Genomic DNA, 19,432 nt, shown 5'->3' on the forward strand with positions numbered 1-19,432 from the left:
ACCCACAGGTGTCAAAATCAAGGCCCGGGGGGCAGATATGGCCCATCACATCATTTTAGGTGGCCGGCAAAAACAAACTCGTGCATCGAGTTTGTGCGATAATTCCAAAATTTCTAATTGTTTTCACTTTTAAAAAATCGAGATATTGTTAGCAATTTTACCACCATTCATTTTTTCAAATAATTTTTTCAATATTTTAGTTTTCATTAGTTTCTGTTGTATAGCCTACTGTATATACAATATAAGACGTTCATACATTTATTTGGGTTGACTTTTGAAGCAAACTATGACTATGAAAATAAGTTTGACACCCCTGTTCGAACCGCTGCACACGTTTCAAATTGACGGCTCGGTGGATATTGTGCAGAGAGCATCAATCTTCAAACTTATGCTTGGAAAATCTGCTCTGATGGTTAAGTAAATACCGAGTGAGCAAAACTTGCTGTAGTCAGAATTGATATATGCTCTACACGCTTCCACAAACAAAGCGTAATTGAAACATGTTAGCTCGTGATTTATCACGGATAGGTTTTGTTTTGACAAGTTGGTCCCTGCAAAGTAAAGTAGAAGGGCATTCTGTTGTTTGCGTCCTTTTGTTTTATATGTGACGCGTATTCAAACAAATGGTTATCGGTCCTTAACTAAGTCACTAACTTCTGAGACCTTCGAAGGAAACACATTGGAGTCATAGCAAACTGCATGAGAACAAAATTCCATTGATTGGAAAGAAAGAGGTATTCGGATTAGTGTTCGATTCAAACAACTCAAGCCAGCAAAATATGTGTGTGCAAAGCCGTTCCCCTTGAAGTAGTCCAAGAGGAGCATGAGATACTTGAAGGACAGCAGTCGCCTCAAGTCAAACCGCCATCGGAATAAAAACTCAAATCTATTCAGGTAGCGAATATAATCGTGTCCAAATCAAAACCTTAAAAGCTTTAGAAGCTTGCATTGAAATGAATAAACAAAGCATATCTGAGCTTTATTTACTTGCATGCATCAAGTAAGCATTTTTTTTTTTCTTTCAGGGGGGTGCAGACAGGTTAAACTAACCGCAGTTGCCGTACAAAGGAGACAAAACCACATTCCTGCATTTTCTAGAAAACAACTGGCAGGAACACCGGAAGTGAATTGTCACCTGCGATGATTTTAAAAATGTACTCCCAACGCCGCCATTTTGTCAGTTTCATCACCAAGCTTTTTTTTTGGGGGGGGGATGACAAGGATGCAGCACTGTACGCATTTCACTCCTCGCACACAGTCAGTCGTGAAACCTTCCGGAAGGCCCAACAGGTCCGGCGAGGGAGCAACGGGCCTCGGTACTCGACGGCGTAGTCGTTAACGAGCAGCCGACGCTGGTGTATTATCTCCATCCGGGCTGCATTGTGCCGAACGACGCTATGAGGGTGGTTAGCAGTAACAGTTGCGAGGGTCCGTGGGAGAGCGTCTTGCCCGCCGCCGCCGTGTGGACGTCGCTTCTGTCCGCTACCATCACCGGAGCTTCGGATCCGACCAGGACGGCCTCCGTCGTGCAGCCTTCGGTGCAGCCGCTGCCGCTGCCCGAACTGCTGCCTTCGTCGCCTGGGTGGAAATTTTGACTCGGTTGAGAATACATCGGAATGTTACATTTCACTACAAAGTCTCCATCCAACAAAATTGTGTAGGGAAAATTGTGTATTGCAATATATACAGTATTAGCCTTTAGATAAAAAAAATCGTGGAAACCTGCAAAATGGAAATGAATTGCTCCAAGCTGTGTCCAAAACAAAGCAGACATAACCAAAATCGTGGAAACCTGCTAAATGGAAATGAAATCAAGCTGAATCCATGCGACGACGTCTCACTTTGGATGTGTGCTTGAGGGCATTTCGAACTAATACAACAAATTCAATTGGTCCTGCTCTTAACGCTCTTGCCGTTTATTAAATTAAACGAGGCAAGGAAGGACTTAAAAAGAAGATACCACGAAACTCTCAGACAAAAAGACCCCATTTCTGTTTTCCAAGGCTGAAATATATTTTTTTGTTTTGAATGTATCTCTTAACTGTCCCGTTGAATTGAAGTTGACTAAAACATTCAAGTCCATCTTTGTTCCATTATTACAAAGTACGAATTATCCCGTACTCCATCCATCCGTCCATATGATTGGCCGCATCTTGGCACGCATACGGCAAACGGGTCCTCATTAGCTTGATTTATTTCTCTAATTGAGGTGAATGGGTGCAAGTAGTACTAATTGTTATAAATGATGTGATTACAACTTCAAACTGATCAGGGGTGTTAACAAAATCATTTATCTCATGTTTATCGTTCCTTGTCTAGACCTTATAGTCCACATCTGCCCTCACTGACCTTAAGGTACCAAAGTCTGCGTCACCATGACAACGGCTATCTGTTAACATAATGATGCCATTTTTAGTTCTTTGCAAAACAAATGCATCCTTGGAATGAGTCGCTCCATGATGAACATCTGCAATCTTCCATTAAAGGTAATGACTCATATGCATTCACGGTATTGTACTTGTGTATCTTTTCAGAATGAACATCAACTTCTCCGCTCTCCACTTATAGATCTACAAAAATATATAATAACACTTACTGGAGTCTTGGAAGTAGATATCATTTCCATTGTATGCATTTTTCAGCTTGTTGGTCATCACCCGCAGCGCCATTATTTGTTGACGAATTAATGTGTCGGGTCTGGTGATGTCCAGGTTGACCTCTGGATTGTTCACTTGGTTGGTTAGTCCTTCCTTCACCACCTCTGGGAAATATCTAGATGAAATCAATTTGTATTAGCATGATAATTTACACTTTGTAGTAGATTCCTAAAATAAAAATTAAATATGCATTCTGGAGCTTAGTCGCGGATGATTTTTTTTTTTTTTTCTCCACCGTCCACTCATGTCTTGATTGTTAAGGACGTTTTAGTGTTGCAAAGCAATCGATGCCCCTTCCGCATTTCGAGTGGTGTTTAAAAACAGTGCTGGCACAAGCGAAGGAATTAACATCTTTTATTGCACCATCTGTGATTTTGTTATTTGCGGGGGTGCAAAGGGGCTGCTCTGGTAAAATATTCACTCTCTCTCTAGCTGCAAAGGAAGCAGCCAGTCCAATCTTCGGTACAGCTCAGTGATCTCCACGCTGCAGTGGTAATAAGTGAAGTTCCAACTCCTCGGGGTCTGGAATCTTGCCGCTTATAGCAGTTCTTTGTGGAAGTGCTAATTATTGCACTTTTAAAGGAAGAGTTAATCCAGTAGGAACGCGTTGCTTGAGCACGACAAGCTGGCCCCGCTTTGAAAGAGTCAAGGAAGTTTTCCTCACCTGGCTTTGGTGTGGCTGTTCCAGCACTGCTCCTCGTCAGACTCGGTCAATTTGCCGTCGGCGCAGATATCGTCCGGTAGATTGGACCAGAACCTTTTGGACACCTTCAGTTTCTCTTTGATGTCAATCACCTGCCGCAGGCCAAAACAGAGCATAAAAAATCACATTAGCATGATTTTTTTTAGCGAAGTTGAAGTTTTAAAGGGTTAGACGGAAGTGTGGATGGGAAATGAATCAGAGAAGGAGGCGGATGGAGTTGTTTACATTTGCAGCGGCACAATCAAACAACTTGCGTGCAAGAAATTGTTGTCATTTATTCCATCAATTGAGTTTTATTTTCCTCCACTTGCATCCGTAAAGTGTTTGTCTTTGATTGGTACAAGAGCGAACCAGCTTGAATACTTGGAAGGAGCGTTCACCCGTGACTGATTCCATCTGGACTCTGCACCAACTTTGAGTGGGAGAAACAGGAGGAGAAAAAAAAAAAGAAAGAAAAACGGGGACTCATCATGAACAGATGTTGCTATTGTTTCTGATGTCATGATAAGAGAGAACACAAATGGATCACACCACCAATCTCAGAAGCCCAAAAGATCCAGAACAAGAAATGCACATCACTATTTGCCTTTCCAAAAAAAATATCAAAAGATAAGTAAATTTAGAAAAATAAAAAAATAAAATATAAATAAATAAATGCACGGATAAATAAAAATATAAATAAATAAATCCACAAATAAATAAATAACTAAATAAATAAATACATGAAAATAGCTGTTAGAAAAATAAATAAATAAATAAATAAATAAATAAAATTAATATTGCGCTGGGTTAAAGGGTTAGAATGTTGTCAATATGCATGTATGCAGGAATGTTATGAAAGGAAAAAAAGAGGAGTATGTGGCGTTGATGCTTTGGGAGGAGTTTCACTCTTTGACATATAGAAATAAGGGTCAAGGCAATATGTGCAGAGAGAAATATCCAAAGGCGCAAAGACTCTCCTGACTGTTACGCTGAGCATATGAAATATGTTTGCGGCACAGAGAGTTCAGGCGAGAATACAAAAGCAAAAAGCTATAGTGTTTGTTGGAAAGCAAAAGGAACCACTTGTCACAGAAATTTGAGCAGAGTTGGTCGCAAAGAGGCAAGCCGGGATTGTATTTTCGTCTCTCTCCTTTGTTGCAAAGCAAAAAGTGGTGTATCTTGAGAGGTGGCTTTTCCCAATAGTTCTGTCTTTTCAACATTGGGTTTGATTTGCTAGACACTGAAGCATTAAAGACATGCAGAGATGCAGCCTCCCTTTTGTGCGCTCGATCCGGGGGAAGGAGACGGAGAACTGAGACGGGATGAGACTTTGATTTATTTATTGAAAATGGCACTGATGCTCAGCTCTGAGGGACAGCCGGGTTCAAATTGTGAACATTCTGTTGATCCTCTTAAAGCTCAGACTCCCACTTATTTTATTCATTTATAAATGTTTTTTTAATATATTTTTTTATTTTAACAATAAATCATTTGATAATTGGGATTACTCAATAAACCAGACAACGTATTGTAGTCAAAATATGCAGCAGATAAATCCATCTAGTGATCCAAGTATAAATCATATTAATTTTTACTATTATTACTGGGAATGTTTGGAGGATCCTCAACAGGGAAGATGTTTTAGCGCAGCATATTCATGCTAAACAAAGCATGACCTGCCTAATATAAGCACAGATGGATATTTCAGAGCCGGCTGGTTTCATGTCTTTTCCCAAGGGTAAAAATTCCATTTGGGGAAAGACTTTCACAAACAGATGGCTGCTTGTCAGATAAACTTTCAAAGTAACTTGAAACTAAGTTGGTTACAGTTACTAGATCAAATACAATAAAGACAGAATTCTTGCGTTGATTCGTACAACCATACAAAAAGGAAATATTATACAAAGGTGGGAAAATTATGTATGGGTACACAAGTTACTTATTTCGAGTATCCTTAGTCACGGGGAGGCTTAATTCAACTCAGATGAGGACAAAGTTTTCCTCGAGCAAAGTTGGGATGATGTGCGTATTTTGTAAAGGGAAAAGATTGAGCCAACAGCAAGATGAGGAACAGGCAGTGGCATCGTGGCAGATGACCTCCCTGGAGGGATTTGGGCTGCTCAGACAACTTTGACAAATCACCTGTTTGGCTCCAAACAGTCCCAAATTGGAAATTGCTCACCATTTACTGGAAAACTTGTGAAGTCATACTAAGATTGAATGCAGCAAGTACACTGGTATTTTTTAAGAAGAACTTTTGGGCTTTTTGAGTGAAACTATCCATGACGATTTCTGGACAAAACCAAGTGGTTCGGCTAAATACATTTCTCGTGAGGACATTAATGTCAGTTGTGATGTCGAATCCAATTTGTTTGCGATTGTAAGGTAATATTTTACTAACTCATGCACGGCAGAGGTTCATTTCACAGGCTCGCTGACAGATATTAAAATATTCAAAGCTGTTCAGCCTCAAATTACGCTGCCCTTACTTGATATGTTGACGGCAATTTGCTCAATATTCTCACCTCGTTGGTTTAATTTTAAACGGTGTCATATGCGATTCTTGTTGCTCAGATGAAACAAAATGTCTGCCTGATTTATTCGATTTTTTTTAGTATTTGTATTTATTATTTATTTTTCTTTGTATTTTTTATTTGGTATTTTTTTAAGTCTTGTTTTGGATGAAAAATACATAAAAATTAGTATTTAAAATAGACTCAACCCTAAAGCACATAATGTTTGGTGCACATGTTTCTGTCAGACATATTGTTAAATATCCGCCAGCGACAGAAGGTAAAACTTCCACCGGCTTAAAACTTTCAGTATTTTGGCATTTATTATGTAGCAGCTATACGGATGAGACACGCGGAAACGCGCAAGAAGAAAAAGACACAAAGACGGAGAAACAAGCCTCCGCCAACAACAAACGAGTTTTTCCTTTCTTGACATTTTGTTTGTTTGTCTCTGAGAGCACAAAATGGCAACCATGACGGGCCATTAAGCTCAATTAGCAACTTTTTATATCAGAATTTTGTCACATCTACAACATAAAATCATGCCAAAGCGTGAGACTATAAATACGACGTTAGCAACAGCGTCACGCAGCTGAGCAAACAAAAACAGAATTTAAAACTATACACTCAACTGTCTTGAGACTTTGACAAATCACACCAAGAAGCGGCTTACTCTAATTGGTGTTCGTACACCTATGTTGTATTTTGTCTTCATTTAGCTACGCGGGAGCCAAGCAATTAAGTCATGCAGACAAAAACTCGACATTTTTTTCTCACTTGAAAACGAGTCTTGTGGGAAGGGAGAGCTGTTTTTTTAAGCGATAAGAATTGAAGGGGAAACGCAAAAAGTTCCTCCCAAGTGAGCATAAAATATCAAAATGCTTGACCTTAACTGTTAGAATTAGAGAAAATCCCCCTCTTGTTAAAATACCTTTTAGAGAGAGAGCGGCAGCCAGAAAAGAGCACTTTGTTAAAACCACTTGTTATCCACGTCACGGTAAAGTAACGACGTTGGACCCCGTTCGTGATGAATAAGTTATTTGGCAACCAGAAAATTTCTTCTTCCTTCTTTTATTAAATAAGACACACTTGAAGTCACACTTTTTACACTCTTGAGTTTTTGCTTAGGCTGTTGTGTATAAAAATGTGTACCCGACAAAAAACCTTTGCAGTATGATAAGCAATCAAATAAAAATGCCTGAGCATGTGACAAGGACAAAATAATTGCTGTTCTTATTTTTTGGTACTTCAAAGTGAACATTGAAGTCAGCCAAAGGAAATGTTTATTTTAGAGCTTAGAAGTTTCCTTGAACATTTTATTGAACTAACTTTCCTAATTATCTCGCATCACTGGATTTAAGTCCTTTAGGACCCGTTGGCATGTAGGCCTGGTTGGCTGTCAACTGGGACACCTTCCTGAAACTAAAAATTCAGGTTTCATTTGGATTACGAAACCAAAAGTATCGGTGCTTCATAAAACTTAAACATTTATAATATATATATTTTATCTGCAATGAATTCAGTGCCATTGACGGTGATAGAAGTTAAAGATATTAATTGAAGTTTTAAGAATGAGTTAAAATGTTTGTTTCAAAATATTTGAAGTGAACTTTCTGTACGGAAAATGCTCGATTGGCGCTTATATCAGCTCACAACGCGCCATTATCTTCTCAGACGGAACACAACTCCTGGCCACAGGAAAGAAGAAAACGACTTTTGCACTTTTTAGAAGATAATTGCAATGTGCCACCTCTTCCTCACTGTGATCAATTAAGTTTTTTCTCTGCTCTACTAACTTTGTGAAATGGCAACCAAGGTGTCTGTCAGCAGCACGTTGCAGTTTTTTTTTTACAAACCCAACAGCTTCCTCACACTATGTGTTGTCAACATACACACACGATTTCATTATCCAAATCTTTTTTTTTTTTTTTGTCTTAACACTCTGTCTCTTTTTCCTCATTTGGGGATCCTAAATAGAAAAAGTGATCTGTATGCATCGTACGAGTTTAATTAGAGCTGAAGCTAGGCGGCGCGTTTAATGCTTTTCTACAATTTGGCTTTGTTGCCATCGGTCAAATTGTAATTGGCGCTCCTGTCGACACTCCCAGTGAGCCAAATGATTTCTCAAAGAAAGATGACTTCTCTATGCTCACTCAATGAACTTGAGCATGTACGATTTCGTTCTTTTTCTTGCGGCTTCTTGGATGATGACATTGTCCTCTCAGTGTGATGTGTGCAATCATTCATGGCTTGCTCCGAACTATATATTATATTATATTATATTATATTATATTATATTATATTATATTATATAAAATAGGGTATCTGATCAAACATGTACTCAAGTGTCACACCGAAATGACGTATCACGTTGTGGATGGAAACACTTGAGCGGAAGCCGCGGTAAATGAAACACTTGGAACGTGCTTCACTCGCTGAACGGGCTCTAGCACCCTTTCTCCGACTCACAAGCAAGCCAAATGACAACGTAATGATTGTTATCTTAAGGAGATTATACACCACCGAGAACATCATGATGGATATTATATTCAATTTCGTACATTAGGCCTTCCCAAATTGTATACTGCTCCCTGTAGGGGTGAGTCTACAAATATGATGTGATCTTTTCCATATCAAAATCAAAACATGGAGGAGCGGCAATTTTATTTTGTTAAATTCTGTCAACACCTGAGATGTGAAACAAGACAGGTACAAAATCAGGTATAATTATATATATAAGCCACAAGTCACATTGCAATGTTGAGTTACGCAATGATGCCACACATTACAATGAACCCTGAGCAGGCCAGCATGGAAAAGCGGACAAAAGGTGTGATTTGACGTGCGTGCATGCGTCACGGTAAGAAAGAAGTCAGATTGCTTACGCTGTGTTGCATTGTCATCCAGACAGCCCGCTAGTCAAGCAGCAGCGGAAAAAATCAAGAGGACAAAGATTGAATTGGACAAAGGTCAAACATATGCTTTAAGTTCAATGATAAATGCCGCTACTTAATAAATCGATAGGACAATCGCAAGTCGGCTGTGAAAGAATTATCAGGCCGACTGCCGTCAGATATGTTTAATGCGTGTCATTTGTTTTGTCAGGGACAAGGAATAAGCATTTCAACAAGATGGTAAGTTTTGCCCAATGTGAGCAAAAGCTATTTTCACGTTTTCTCTCCCTTATATGCTCCCAGATATTTAGAAATGCAAAATATTAGAAACATCTCTAGCCAACAATAACAACTTATAAAATAACATAATATAAAAACTGTTGTGCTAGCACATACCAGTCGATCCAGGCTCGTCTCCGTAACTCTGGTCGGCTTTTCCTCGGGCGGGTGAGGTCTGAACCGAGCACTGAACACGTCGGAAATTCCACGTGCAGACCTGCCTATGCTTGAAAGTTTGGGTGGACCACAACTCTGAAAAAACTACAAAGGCAGGAGACAAACGTGTCTAATAAGTCCAAAACAACAAACGCAGTCCTGATTGTGCAATTCTTGCCAAATGGAGGTTTTTAAACAATGCAAAAGTTGAGTTATTGGATCAAAAGAAATGTAAAACAAATTCTCGTGGTGCAGATTGCTTGTTGACGACGTCGCCTTTGTTGCGATCCAAACGAATTCAAAACGGCAAAACTCATCAGCCTTTGCGGCCTCTCCGCCGTCCCCCAATCCGGCGTGTTGGTGAGCCACGCGGCAGTTATGACAAGGAGCTGTCTTTTGTCTCATATTGATCAATTCTTCATGGCGATTACAATTCTTATATCCGTCGCATCAGAGAAAAAGTGATTTTCCACAGGTCAGTGCCACGGGAATGAGGGAAGGAAGAATGCCATGTGGATTTTCAGAGAGATGGTAATCTCAGAGCAATCTTTTAGCCAAGCACAACCTTTTGGGAAGCGCCTGCCTGCCTGCCTGCCTGCCTCGGGTGCATAGACAATGGCTGGCGTTCTAAATTGCAGCTGCAGCCGTGATACGGGGAAGAATGGGACATCTTATTCAAACTGACCTGGCTGAATCTCGCCAGGGGAAGGGAGAGAGGGAGGGAGGGGCTTAAATACACCGGAGTGGAAAAGTTGAAATCAAGCTTGCCTTTAGATAAGAGAATTTTTTTTTTTTTTGCAGCTTTGATTTTTTTTCCCTCTAATCCAAAGACGGCCGGGCAATTTGAAACCGAAAGAAGTTTAAGGATAAATGAGCTTCCATATTCGTAGGTTAAATAGAAGTCATCTCATTTAACATCGAATCTTCAAGGTATTTGTGCTCCACATTAAAAAAAAAAAGAGCTGGTTGAAAATTTGATATATAGGCAGTGTGTATTAAGTCTATCCGTGCTTTAAATCTTCCTTTTTCACATTTCAGGACCATGGAGAGCAGCAATTTACTTGCGTTGAGAAAATATTATATATAACATATATAATGATATAAATTATATATATAATATATATATATGTGTATATATAAGTCTATCCGTGCTTTAAATCTTCCTTTTTCACATTTCAGGACCATGGAGAGCAGCAATTTACTTGAGTTGAGAAAATATTATATATAATATATATAATGATATAATTTATACATATAATATATATATGTATATATAATTTATAATTTATTATATATATATATAAAAAAAAAAAAAAAAAAACTTTTCCTCACCCCCCGTGGGTGGTCTCTTTTTCCCTTCAAGCTCGGGTCCTCTACCAGAGGCCTGGGAGCTTGAGGGTTCTACGCAGTATCTTTGCTGTTCCTAGTACTGCACTTTTCTGGACTGAGATGTCAGATGTTTTTCCTGGGATCTGTTTCAGCCACTCCTCCAGTTTGGGGGTTACTGCCCCTAGTGCTCCAATGACCACAGGTACCACTGAAGTCTTAACTCTCCAGGTCTTCTCCAGCTCTTCTCTGAGCCCTTGATATTTCTCAAGTTTCTCATGTTCCTTTTTCCTAATGTTACCATCATTTGGGATGGCTATGTCAACCACAACGGCTTTCCTCTGCTCTTTGTCCACCACCACAATGTCCGGTTGGTTCGCCATTACCATTCTGTCTGTCTGGATCTGGAAGTCCCAGAGGATCTTGGCTTGGTCATTCTCTACCACCTTTGGAGGTGTTTCCCACTTGGATCTTGGGACTTCCAGTCCATACTCTGCACAGATGTTCCTGTACACTATTCCAGCTACTTGGTTATGGCGCTCCATGTATGCTTTACCTGCCAGCATCTTACACCCTGCAGTTATGTGCTGGATTGTCTCAGGACCTTCTTTGCACAATCTACACCTGGGGTCTTGTCTGGTGTGGTAGATTTGGGCCTCTATTGCTCTGGTGCTCAAGACCTGTTCTTGTGCAGCCAGGATCAGTGCCTCTGTGCTGTCCTTCAGACCAGCTCTTTCTAGCCATTGGTAGGATTTCTGGATATCAGCTACTTCAGCTATGTTTCGGTGGTACATCCCATGTAGGGGCTTGTCCTCCCATGATGGTCCCTCCAGCACCTCATCTTCCTTTGATGCCCATTGTCTGAGACATTCACTGAGCACGTCATCCGTTATATATATATATATATATAATTTATTTATATAATTTATTTCTACGTGAAATGAATCGTGGAAGACATTTTTGTATTTGATACAGGTTAAGCAAAAAATAGAGAAAATTACCTTTGCTGACAGGATCTTGTTGTTGTCCTGCATGATCATGATGGCCTCGGAAATCTTGAGGTCAATGGGCTCAATGACTGCATCAATGTGAAAAGGTCCTTGCAGTCTCTCTGCCACCAACAACATGGCATCTGACACAACACACAAATAACATGCAGATAAATTAACAAACAAGTGTGAGGAGCATTTTTGAGGGTGTTGTTACTCCGCAAGCCAGACTAGAACCGGATATTTTTTTCCCCTCGCTCAACAGCTTCACACTCCTTGCTTGTTATTTTTTAATAGTTTGACCAGAGGATGGGAACAGCAGTGGCAACCTAGCAAAAGAGTCTCCAGGGGAAACGCGATGACTCATTTGTGATAAATTAGCACAAATAAACTCGAATGTTTCTACACTAGGAAATAAATTAAATGTATTAATTGTTGTCAGCAGTCATACATCAGCCTCAGATTTTAAATTGTGATTGTGGAACATTGACACAGTCTAATTAACAGTATTTTAATAAGAGCATGTGACAATATATACATTTTGTCGATCCAATGGAGCAGTCGAGTGTGGGCTTCCTTTGCCAAACATCAAATAAAGTAAAGCTTTCACAGCTCACCGAGAGCCCTCGTTAGAAAAGAGGGGGAAAAAAAACAACAACATTGGCTTTGGTTCTCAGGGTCGAGGGAGTTGCGGGGAGGTAAGGTTACATTTGGAAGCAGGCCATGCAATTAAAAAGGAATGAGCAAATGAAATCAATGAGGATTGTTTACACTCTGGTGTCACTAACAAGAGAGCAGCACATCCCTATATCCTAATTGAGACAAAATAGATCTAGAATTAGAAGACTAGAAGAATTATTGCAAAAAAAACTTCTAACACACTTAAATATCATTAAAGTAGTTCCTATTTTTGATCATGTAATAAAAAAATATTTATAAATAAATGTTTATAATAAACAAATTATTTATTATTATTATAAAATAATAATATATTATAAAATAAATAAATCCATCCATCCATTTTATAAATAAAAAATAAAATAAAAAAGAATAAATATATATAAAGCATGCATGTGAGGTGTGCAGCAGTGTTGTGTTGGCTCAGGATAGTGGCTAGCTGTTAACTGGCTCATCATTTGCCACTTTGCATGTTAAGTGCCTCTGTGCGCCCGTGGTGGACACGTAGCTAGTGTATAATCTGCTTGTTTTGTGTTAATTCCGTTACCGTTTGTTTGTTCAATAAAGCAATTCAAAGTGCTGCAGTGTTTATCCTTGATCACTTGCCTAGACATTACGATTCATCCGTGCTATCAGTGGTAGGCCTTTTTTAAAATTGTCTACTTTACTGTAGTCGTCCATATGGCAGATCTGCTTTGCAGTGGACATTTTTTTTATTTTTTTTATAGTAAGCTTGAAACAATTTTGTTTGACATTTGACATCTTTTACGGAGTCTTTCCTCCTGGCTTGCACTTATATATGCAAGGCTGCAGTTGGTTGTCTAAAATTAGATATATACAATTCGAAAATGGCAAGACGCAATATGACGAGGGATGATTGTACTCGTCAACAATATGAGTACCATCCTGATCTGCGTGGGGGCGGAGCTATCCGACTGCTGCTTATGATATTTCTTGTCATTTTTTTTTTTGCTTCTGGCTGTACCGAACCGTACTGTAGGCGACTATGATTTGCAACTATACACGCGTGTAAGCTCATTATTTCAATACCACAATTAAATCACAACTAATCTCTCCATAAAAGATAAAAGTAATTAAAACCCAGCAGTTGAATTCCTCCTCTTATCAAGTGTGGGGAAATTACACAGACACTAAACTGCAATTGATAACCATCTCCACGGTGCTGTTTGTCTGTCCGTCCAAATTCGAAGAGAATCTGATGCAGAAATGTCTCAGCGGGTATTTTAACAAGCGGCTGACAAGACAAATGATAATGATGCGTCCGTCATCATGCAGAGCTGGCTATATTTGTCACAACGGCATTTGACGGATGGTCTGGTGTCACACGCCGGACACACATGCAGCACACTTACAAGCAAGTAAATTCCAGCTTCCTTCAGGTTTATCGACATTGTCTGCTTGTATCCAAGTCGACAATGACTTTTTTATGATATTATAGATACTGTTTTGGGATTCTTATTTTACAAGGGCACTGTTTTTCATTGGCCGGTGATCACGTATGTATGTCATATAAAAATATGAAACAAGCCACAAAAGTAACAAATTGCCTCAAGGAATGTAAAATTTTTTTTGAAGTATCGCCATTTATTCTGATTGGACGGCGTTTGACCTGGGTGATTTTCAAATTGTGGGTATTTTTAGTTCCGAATATTTTTCCTTGGTCATGTTTTTTTTTTTTTTTCACCGCCGCCTGGGACAGAACAAGACAGAAAACGACAACAATGTCTAAAATGTTGAATGGAGCAAAACAGAATGAATCAAATTGAATACCGTTCCATCATTCGCCCTTCACGGTCTTATGCAAAAAAACGAAGAGGGAAAAGTCGAACCAGACAACACAAGGAAAAAAACAAAAAAGCAGCATCCCAGTAAAACTTGGGTGCAATAAAATCAATAAATTTTCACAAGCATCTCAAGGGTTCCCCTCGCTCTAACCAGATTTAAAATTCTGTTACAACAGCAGCTTTTCCCATTACTGTCAGGAACAATGTCCCGTTGCGACGATGGATTTGCCTCTTCACAAGTGAACAAGACACTCACTTTTTAACAGATGTCATAAAGCAGAGAGACATTTCAGTCAGTACACTGGGGCCTGTGTTGATCTGAGGCTGAAGACAAGCCACCAGAGAGAACACATGCTATGCAGGCTGCAGGCTTTTTGGGCGAGACAGACCTGTCAAAAAAAAAGCATCGAGTAGCTCACAAGCGCACTTTACTTCACATGCGGTTCGACTCGTCAGATGGGCGCACGAGTCACCTCGTTTAGAAAAGAAAACTGCCTGTATGATGCTGGTCTACATGACAAATAAAGGATTAGCCTGGGAAAAAAAAAAAAGAAAACCCAGAGGGACCATTCAAATGTGGCTCCTTTCATACGCAGCTTTCAGCAAGCAGCTACTTACAGTCTAACTGCAGCGCTCTATTACTCACCGAGCTCTGCTGGAAACTCGGCACAAAATATGTTTGCCGAGGATCTGCTCTCCTTTATCAATCCCAAACAGTGGGGACCGCAGCCAGCTTTAAGCACTCAGCCCGGGTTCTTGCGATGGAAAACATCACTTCACAGTTGCAAGCAGAAAACAAATCCCCCAAAAATATGAGGGGAATGGCTGAACAAATACGATTTTAATGCTTTCGGAGCAGAACCAAATACTTATGAATTCCCGCTAGCCAAGAAAATGTAACATTGCCTACTTGAAAGTACACAAAGACTGTAGGCGGGATTTAACTCACCCGTGAAAGTGTTCCATTCCAGATCCAGGTCAGCCTGGTTTGCGAGACAGCCTCTCATGACGTTCTGACAGTAGTTCTGGCAAGGCTTCAGCCCGGGCATGCTTCGACAGTACGGGCAGTATAACATCTTGGTCAAGGCCCTGACGCAAGCGGCGGCAACGTTCACCTGAAGACCAGCCGAGAAGAGATACAAATGTAAACACAAGGCAGACAAGCAATAGAAATTGACGGGGGCCAACGATTTCCATTATAAACAGTACGTAAGATAAAATCATTCAAATTCAATCAATCAAATTTATTTGTCCCAAATGTATTAGACCATCATCATGAACTGTCTCAGGATCTTAAGGCATCTAGACTCGGGTCTGACGTATTCCATCTACGTGCAGCGTAAAATCTGATGCTAATGTTTGCTTTGAAATCTCGATTACGGTTACTGGACCGACTTTGCAGACCTCAGACTGGGTTGATAGTGTATGAATATATCCTTAATGTATTCAGGACTGATAGCAGAATCTGCAAAAAAAATAAAATAAAACAAGACCAAGGGCTTGGAAATTAATTCTAACCAAAAGGCAAGAACAATATTGCCCTCTGGACGTTTTATCATTTTTTAAAAATTCAAGCAGAATTAGTGCCGGCGCCTACGTCTTCCATTGGGTTCGGTCTGATCAGCACCGCACGTGTCACATGACCCGAGTGTCGAGATGTGCACGAGATAAAAGAGCGTGACAACAGGAGGTTTTCAATACCGCCCCGCCTGATCTTTTGTGATGGGGCTGGCGCCACTGCCATGCCTTGAGCCAAAGTGACAGGATTCTCACATCTGCTTCCCTTCAGAGGTGAGGATGCAGAACGAGGAGTACATCTGATAATTGGCCTGTCAGCCTCTGCATTCGTGCCTCACTCCAGACTGTGTCCAGCACGTACTCTGGAGACTGCACTATGTTAGAGACGCAAGATGGAGACTGCCGCCTGCATTCAAAGCCTTTGACTTTACACATTAGTATTATTCGTATTATTTAGACAATTTCACCAAGAAAGTTCTTCATACCGTATTTTCCGCACTATAAGGCGCACCTAAAAACCTCCAATTTTCTCAAAAGCCGACAGTTTTAAAGTTTTAAAATGGGCCATTCATTGAAGGTGCGCTTTATAATCCAGTGTGCCTTATAGTGCAGAAAAAACGGGATTTAAAATTCTCTCACTTCCATCCATCCATCCATCCATCCATCCATCCATCCATCCATCCATCCATCTCTGCATTCGTGCCTCACTCCAGACTGTGTCCAGCACGTACTCTGGAGACTGCACTATGTTAGAGACGCAAGATGGAGACTGCCGCCTGCATTCAAAGCCTTTGACTTTACACATTAGTATTATTCGTATTATTTAGACAATTTCACCAAGAAAGTTCTTCATACCGTATTTTCCGCACTATAAGGCGCACCTAAAAACCTCCAATTTTCTCAAAAGCCGACAGTTTTAAAGTTTTAAAATGGGCCATTCATTGAAGGTGCGCTTTATAATCCAGTGTGCCTTATAGTGCAGAAAAAACGGGATTTAAAATTCTCTCACTTCCATCCATCCATCCATCCATCCATCCATCCATCCATCCATCCATCCATCCATCCATCCATCCATCCATCCATCCATCCATCCATCCATCCATCCATCTCTTTATAAGAATCACAAAAGTAATGTGAAGGTACATAGTATCACAAACCCGGCGACACAAATATGACAAAATATTAAAGTCACAACAAAAAGGCAGAACACGGGGGAGGGAGGAAACTGTGCACTTTAATAACAGTATTTGTGGCATCTGAATCCGTGTCCAACTTTCATCATGTCTCTTGTTATCGCTGCGGTTTGTCTTTGATTTGGTTCAATGTGTGTGTTATTGTGCGGAGGAAACAAGCAGAAGAAAGAAGCTCAGGAAAAATACCACCATTGTGACAGAGACTCTATTAGTGCACTTGCTGCCATTATTTGGCAGCTGGCAGCGAGGATCAAATTCGACATCTTTGACATTTGCAATCTGCCCCCGACACCACGCAATGTCTTGTAAGAAGCCGTCACAACTGGCTCGCCTGTTGTCATTTTCCTCCGCTTCGTGTCATCTGCTTGTGTTATGGGGAATTGTTTATACCGCCCGAGGAGTATCGTTAACACGATGACATTTTTACAAAACAAGGGACATTTAACGGCCAACCCGCTTGCAAAATACTGTGCTCGGGAACAGAGACTTTTAAGCAGTTGCACTTAATAAATCCCAAAGCAGCCTTCAGAAAGCCTTTTTTTTTTTTAAATCACCCAATGTAGACATTTACCAGACATGAAATGATGGTTTGTTGAACACAGCCTGTCATGTCAGTTCCTATTTTAATTAGCAGAGGAATTGAATCCTTGAGAAAGCGAGACAGAAATAAACAAGTTCAAAACACATTTACTGTCGAGAAATCTTTTTTTAATTGCTTTTCGGAAACCTTGTGTTGCATCCTGCTCAAATGTGTCATGAGTCAAATGCAGCAAACAAATATTTTCCATGCAACATTCTGTAAACGTGATATTTTGTAAAGATGTCCAAAGTTACATTCCGAAGGAATTCAGGCACATCTATTTTTTTTTTCCTGACATTGTTTTTCCATGCTCGCCGTGTGGCCCGCATGAAGGCTAATCCGCTAATCTTGTTAGCACATCTTTACACTTGAGTGACTTGAATATTGCACAGCGGGCTGAGGGTAAAATCATGGTGCGAGATGCCTCAGATCTGGTGGAAGACTAACACACACTAATCTGCTCATCTGATGTATAAGCGCTAACGTAGCGCTGCACGCTGTGCGCGGCTACTGGACTGCATGCTCGGGAAAAACGTAACGCATGCAGAGACATTGGCCTGCTCATCAACTTTCCGCTTTCAAAGCTCAGTATGAGCTCAGTCAAGCTAGCGAAATACCACGAATTTTACGGATTAACAATCTTATCTTGAACATTATAAAACCGGGCAGTCACGAACGAGCTCACCCGTTAACACGGCTCATATAAAAAGTTACTGCCTATTATCAGTAGGTGAGTGATGAGAGACATCTCGCAGAAGACACTCGGAAATATTCGACAGGGTGTTGTCAGGCGCATATGGCGTGAACTCCCTTCAGGGCCTTAGCGGCTCGGTGCCACTTGTGAGGAATGACAATATCTTTGCGAGCTAGCGAGGCCAATCAAGGAGAACACAGGTGGGACACCGAGACCCACGCCAAGAATTTGTCTCGGTCGTTCCGTCATAATTTTTGTCACTGAGAGCATTGGGCACGGGAGCACGTTGCCGACCCGCCGTCCCCGCTCAATTACACGGCCATTAGTGTCGCTAGCACTACGCTTGATGTGTCATTGTGCAAAACAGATTGCTCCAAAGACAACCGTGGCCAGCAGAACATTTTGGCAGGGACGTGATTGTCAGTAATCGCAACTGGATCTTGCAAAAAAAAAAAAAAAAGCCGCAGAGTGATGTTCAAGTAATTCCTTACAAGAATCTTGTATATGCTCACAGAAGGTTAGCGTAAATCCTAAAATCCCTCACATCAAACGCTGGCCCTCTGCAGCACTGACGAGCGATCTAATGTCTAATCATGCTGTCAGATTTGCGCGCAGCAAGAAAGTAAAAGTGACTAGAATGAGTTTTAGAAGCTTGAGGGGGGAAATAACACGCAGACCCTGCGATGATCAAAAAGCCGTTGAGTGAAATGCTTTCATGATGACTTTAGTACTAAAAAACAAAATTACTATAAAGACCAACTGGTGTTTCTTACAAAATGCCTAACTCGATGAGGGAGGAATTATAAGCACGTCTTTAACATTCACATGTTGTGCACAGTGGCAGTGCTAAGATTTTTTTCCTTGGGGGGGGCCATGGGGGCCCGTAAAACCAAAAAACAATTACAAACCCACATTTTTATTCAGAGACGCTGAGAAACATTGACTGTATGTTATTTTTTATTTATATCTGCTTTTATTTTGCCTTGTTTGGTCTTCTTTACAAAAGAAAATCAGCTGTAAATTGCCTTACTTGGATAAATAAAGGTTAGTAGTAAATAAAAATAACTCCAACAAATTCCCGAAATTGAGTGGTGGCTGAAAATCTGCTGTCAATTGCCTTACCTGGATAAATAAAGGTTAGTAAATAAAAATAACTCCAACAAATTCCCGAAGTTGAATGGTGGGTGCCCCACCAATTTTATTTCAATTGCCCTTTTTTTCCCCCCACTCCATCAAACACCTCCCCTCAACTTGAGTCTCTGCACTCCTCATCTTCAATTGTAGAGAGACTGCTGTGACTCAATGCACGTCTGGCCGTCTTGTCAGAATATTAACAATGTGGTCGGATGGGATTCCATGACAGAGCCCCCCACCCATCGACGGGACGGCCCCTCTGATCTTTCCTGACAGCAACCATGTCATGTGGCATGTCTCGAGTACCAGTCGGGACTGTTTCTTTAATTTC

General features: G+C 40.5%; 1 protein-coding gene across 2 annotated transcripts in view; it reads right to left on the reverse strand.

Annotated features, from left to right (window-relative positions):
* Positions 1-218: 218 nt before the first annotated feature.
* The window catches only part of gpc6a (glypican 6a), a 47,720-nt gene continuing 28,506 nt past the window's right edge, over positions 219-19,432 (reverse strand). The window contains exons 4-10 of one of the 2 annotated variants that reach the window (XM_049718309.2): positions 14,932-15,097; positions 11,512-11,642; positions 9,146-9,289; positions 8,741-8,770; positions 3,322-3,452; positions 2,597-2,772; positions 219-1,578 (exon numbers count right to left, since the gene is read on the reverse strand). In XM_049718309.2, coding sequence (XP_049574266.1) covers positions 1,361-1,578; positions 2,597-2,772; positions 3,322-3,452; positions 8,741-8,770; positions 9,146-9,289; positions 11,512-11,642; positions 14,932-15,097 — 996 coding nt within the window. In that variant the 3' untranslated portion in view covers positions 219-1,360. The remainder of the gene's footprint in view (positions 1,579-2,596; positions 2,773-3,321; positions 3,453-8,740; positions 8,771-9,145; positions 9,290-11,511; positions 11,643-14,931; positions 15,098-19,432) is intronic. The other variant, XM_049718310.2, reaches the window with a different exon arrangement.

Source organism: Syngnathus scovelli, chromosome 4 (genome assembly GCF_024217435.2).
Source record: "Syngnathus scovelli strain Florida chromosome 4, RoL_Ssco_1.2, whole genome shotgun sequence".
Lineage (NCBI taxonomy): Eukaryota > Metazoa > Chordata > Actinopteri > Syngnathiformes > Syngnathidae > Syngnathus > Syngnathus scovelli.